This window comes from Trematomus bernacchii, unplaced genomic scaffold (genome assembly GCF_902827165.1).
Source record: "Trematomus bernacchii unplaced genomic scaffold, fTreBer1.1, whole genome shotgun sequence".
Lineage (NCBI taxonomy): Eukaryota > Metazoa > Chordata > Actinopteri > Perciformes > Nototheniidae > Trematomus > Trematomus bernacchii.
This window is the reverse complement of record NW_022987689.1, coordinates 4,792,756-4,797,832: the sequence shown is the minus strand read 5'-3', so window position 1 is coordinate 4,797,832 and position 5,077 is coordinate 4,792,756. Positions and strand designations below refer to the sequence as shown.

General features: G+C 43.8%; 1 protein-coding gene across 1 annotated transcript; it reads right to left on the bottom strand.

Annotated features, from left to right (window-relative positions):
* Window positions 1-403: 403 nt before the first annotated feature.
* LOC117488310 (protein PELPK1-like) lies at window positions 404-4,097 on the bottom strand. The gene is made up of 4 exons (XM_034137139.1): window positions 3,668-4,097; window positions 3,394-3,531; window positions 3,191-3,309; window positions 404-1,894 (listed from the first exon to the last, which is right to left on the bottom strand). The coding sequence occupies exons 1-4, from the start codon at window positions 3,960-3,962 to the stop codon at window positions 638-640; spliced, it is 1,809 nt and encodes a 602-aa protein (XP_033993030.1). The 5' UTR covers window positions 3,963-4,097; the 3' UTR covers window positions 404-637.
* Window positions 4,098-5,077: the final 980 nt, after the last annotated feature.

Sequence of the window (5,077 nt, the reverse complement as noted above, 5' to 3'; positions counted from 1 at the left end):
TTACCTTTGACTGAAATACATTTTCAAAGATACAACCCTTTTAAAGCTTGTTCACACAAGGAAAGCTAGTGTGAACACAAAAGGTTTCTATTCAAAACCTAATAAGAAATGGTGGAGCAATGATGCCACCATGTGGACACAAAGCCACACTATGACAACACTTCAAATGCCAAACATTAATTGAATTTATAAATGTAGGAATTTAAAGTGTGCACTTTAAGTTAATCATTCGTCAGCACAACTTTTCTGTTTAAATTAAATGTCATTTTCTCAATATGGACTATTCACTCATTCACAAACCAAATGTTACTTCTTGAAGAGCCTGGAATAAAGAGTCTCTTGGGTAGTTGAAGGTTAAAAAAAAAAAAAAAAAAAAAAAAAAAAGCACAAACTGGAAAGCGTCTCTGTTCAAAACTTTTATTAGAACGTTTTAAGTAAGGTAGCGTGGAGGAGGAAAAGGAGGCAGCAATGATATGGGCAAGTGAACATGGGGATGAAAAGGAGGATGGGGTGCCGGAGTGGGCGGGGGATCTGGTTTCACAGTGGTAGCTGGAGTGGTTGGATATTGGGGATGGGAGGGATCGTAGGGTAAAGATGATAGTAAGGCATAGATGGTGGAAGCTGCGATACGGGAGTTTTAGCCTTTAGTTGTAGTCGTTTTTGGCTTTGTAGCTGGATAAAGAGGATTAAAGGGAGGATACATCGGCATATATTGTGCAAACGGCATCTGAGCGTATTGAGGCATCTGAGGGTTTTGAGGCATCCGAGGGTATTGAGGCATCCAAGGGTATTGAGGCATCCGAGGGTATTGAGGCATCCGAGGGTATTGAGGCATCGGATGGTATTGAGGCATCTGAGGGTATTGAGGCAGAGGAATCTGAGGGTATTGAGGCAGAGGAATCTGAGGGTATTGAGGCATCCGAGGCATCGGAGGGTATTGAGGCATCTGAGTGTTTTGTGGCATCTGAGTGTTTTGTGGCATCTGAGACAGTGCAGGAATTTTAGGAATTGTAGTCGCCTTTGCAGTTGTAGTTTGAGTGGTCGTTGCTGTTGTTGTCTCCGGCATCTGAGAGTATTGAGGCATCCGAGGGTTTTGAGGCATCCGAGGGTATTGAGGCATCCGAGGGTTTTGAGGCATCCGAGGGTATTGAGGCATCCGAGGGTTTTGAGGCATCCGAGGGTTTTGTGACATCTTAGGGTTTTGTGACATCTGAGGCAGTGCAGGAATTTTAGGAATTTGAGTCGCCTTTGCAGTTGTAGTTTGTGAGGTCGTTGCTGTTGTCTCCGGCATCTGAGAGTATCGAGGCATCCGAGGGTATTGAGGCATCTGAGGGTTTTGAGGCATCTGAGGCATCTCAGGGTTTTGAGGCATCTGAGGCATCTCAGGGTTTTGAGGCATCTGAGGCATCTCAGGGAATTGAGGCATCTCAGGGAACTGAGGGCATTGAGGCGTCAGAGGCATCTGAGGGTATTGAGGTATCTGAGGGTATTGAGGTATCTGAGGGTTTTGAGGCATCTCAGGGTTTTGAGGCATCTGAGGGTATCGAGGCATCCGAGGCAGTGCTGGAATTTTGGGAATTTGAGTCGCCTTTGCAGTTATAGGCCGTGTGGTCGTTGTCTCCGGCATCTTAGGGTTTTGAGGCATCTGACGGTATTGAGGCATCCGAGGCATCCAAGTGTATTGAGGCATCGGAGGGTTTTGAGGCATCCGAGGCATCTGAGGTACAGGGGAATGGGGGGAAGTCGTTTTGTAAGCAGGAGGTGCGGCTGGAGGTGAGGCAGGAGGTGCGGCTGGAGGTGAGGCAGGAGGTGAAGCACGAGGTGCGGCAGGTTTGGAACACCAGAGAGAGACTGGAATTCCTTGCCAACGCATCGGGAGTACATAACTTCCACCCTTTGGGAGAAAAACATACAATTAGAAACAGCAAGGAATCACACAAACCTGTCAACAGAGTTGGGTGTAACGCGTTACTGTAATAATATTACTTTTGTCGGTAACGGAGTAGTGTAACGCGTTACTTTTATAATTCAGTAATCACACTACAGTTACTAACATTGCCCCGACACGCGTTACTTCGTTACTTTTATAAAATCAGTCATAATCACACTGACAGACAAGAGGGGTTTCCGCCGCAGGTTTATATGTACGTAATCTGCGCGACTTGCGCGTCCACATCTCTGCGTGCAGTGCTCCATAAACATGGCAGAGTCAGCGATAACTTCCGAGGGGTGGAGGTATGCTCATTATTTTGAGTTTGTCCGAAGAATAGACAGGAATGTGACGGTGAGGTGCAAACTGTGTCCAGGCCAGAAGCTGTTATCCACTGCTGCAAACACCACGTCAAACCTCAACAAACACCTGCAAAGAACACATGCTAAGGTGAAGCTAATAGCTAAGGACCCCCGAACCCAGAGTGAGGATGTTGTGAGTGCGCCGCCGCCGACCCCTGAAGCAGCACAAATTAGAATATGGAGGACCGGTAACCAAAGCAGAGATGGACAGGCTTGTAGCATCCTTCATAGTAGAGGTAATGTTGCCCATTTGCACAGTGGAATCACCATCGCATCGTTCAGAGATATACTGCGCAAAATACAGATAGCAGGAGACAGAGGACAGCCATAGTCAGAGCTATCTGGATCAGTCTTATGTGACAATGGAAACTGAACTAAAGAGAACATTTGAAACTTTAGCAGTCTGCGTGATCTGCATGTAGGGAGGGGCGGGCCGGCCCTGCGAGTAAAGTAACGAGTAAAGTAACGAGTAAAGTAACTTTATGTTGAGTGTAACGAAGTAGTGTAATATATTACTTTTTTTAAAAGTAATATGTAATATATTACTTTTTTTTTTTAGTAACGACCCCATCTCTGCCTGTCAATGTTACAAACCGACTGTACAAGGCAAACGATTAATCTCATGCTATATTTTCTAAATAGATCATCATGATGCAACATATTTGAATGTCGGTCCCCATCCAAAAAACATATTTAATCAGTACATTTGAAAGCAAGCGAAAAACAACTCTCATTTGAAAATCTGAAAACACATTTTCGCTTGAGATCAATATGATGCAGATTAAACATTTTAATTTTTCTTGCTCTTGTTACACCATTCATAACTATAACAATTCACAGCACTAGCCATCGTATTTTTTAATTCACTTCCTCACTTTTTAAATCAGTTTCACATTACCTCTTGAACCATGTTGCAGCCATCATAGGGAACCAACATGACAAGTGCATGCGAGTTCCTCTGCATGCTGTAGCCACAGGTAGACGGGACTTGGGACAGAGGCATTGGAGGTGCATTTCCTGTGGGGTAAAAAGGTTCAGTGTTTATATCATTGGTAGAGATAAATCAAGTCTACATTTAGGATATTATGGCTATTGATTTACCTTGTTCTACCGCAAATTGTGATTCTCCTGGTTCCACCACTCTGAACTTCAACTGGCCCGTACCACACTGCAGTGAGGGCGACATGCTCATCCATGACGAGTCTTTGGGACTGGCGACTTGTGTTGGGCTCATCCAGCCTGAAGGCGAATATAATATGTATATATATATATATATATATATATTTTTTTTTTCAATAGTTTGTACTTTAAAGAGAAGCAAAACAATTCAAGCAAAAATAACAAACCCTTCAATACGTAATCAAAATAGTTTTACCTGCAGAGTCTGCTTGATAAGCACCTTCATCCTCCACATAAGCGTTTGAGGATGACGTCTTGGTCCCGTCTGTGACTTGAGAATCAAGTCCTGACCCTTTTTCAAAAGCTCTCCCAAAAACAATTGTCCCCTCTTGGAACCTATTTGTTGTATCGGCATCTTTTCTCCCATCTCGTCTTTCCGTTTTCTTCAGACGATAACAGTCTATAGTTTGCGCAAAATAACACGTCAGAATAACAGCTGCAGCCAGGTAAACACCAGCGCCTTTTCTCTTGCGTATCATCCTGTTGCACATGACTGCTGGTAATGTGAAGAGATGAGATAACTTTCTTTGCCGCAACTATTTGAGCATCAGCAGGTGCTGTGACAACCAATACAGCTGTGATAGGTGCTCATAGGATTCCCATTCTGTAAAATCAAACTCACTGCGTGTAGAGAGCACTTGGCAATGAAGCATGAGACAGGGCTTTTAATACTGGCACATATTACCACCAGGCAGCCAATCAACAAGGCAGGTGCAGCCTCAGCTAATGCTTGCACCTGTGTTCAATTAGCTTGCAACAGGTGGGCCTCGTTAAGACTTGTATAATGTCTACACAGTAAGCCCTGTATATTGATCATGTAGATCAGGGGTGCCCAATACGTCGATCGCAAAGGTAGTGTGGGTAGATCGCATGGCATTGAAGCGCAAATGCGGCGCACCTTTATGCGCTTAAGAGGCGCTATTGGTGTAAGCGCTCCACAGTTTCTCCGCCGCTGTGAGGTTCCGGCGCTCGCAGTTCACTAGTACCGTTGGTTTCAAAGGCATGCCAACTATTACAAATCCAATCCAATCCACTTTATTTGTATAGCACATAATAAAAACAGAGGGTTTACCAAAGTGCTTCACACCAAACATAACATTATAATAAAATATAATATTACAATAATAGATAAAAGGCACACATAAGAAAAGATAAAAGGATAAAAGGCACACATAAGAATTAATACACGGTACATAAAGGCTATGGACATACAATAAAAGCATAACAATCGATAAAACATAGCTCAGACTGACTCGAAAGCGAGGGAAAAGAGGTGGGTCTTTGGACGAGACTTAAAAGTTTGGAGGGTGGGCGACAATTTGACATGGGGGGGCAGGTCGTTCCAGAGCCTGGGGGCTACCGCTGAGAAGGCTCGATCTCCCCTGTTCTTTTTCTTGGTTTTAGGGACTACCAGCAGCAGCTGAAGCTAAATGAAGTCACAAGAATGATAGAAACATAACAATAAAGTATTTATTTGGGCATGGCTAATATAATTGTTGATGGCCAAACATTTCATAGAAGTAACACAACTCTGCTCACATTTCAGGGTTTTTCTTTGACTTAGCCTTAAAGGTGGGGTAGGTAATTTTGAAGAAACCAGGGTTGC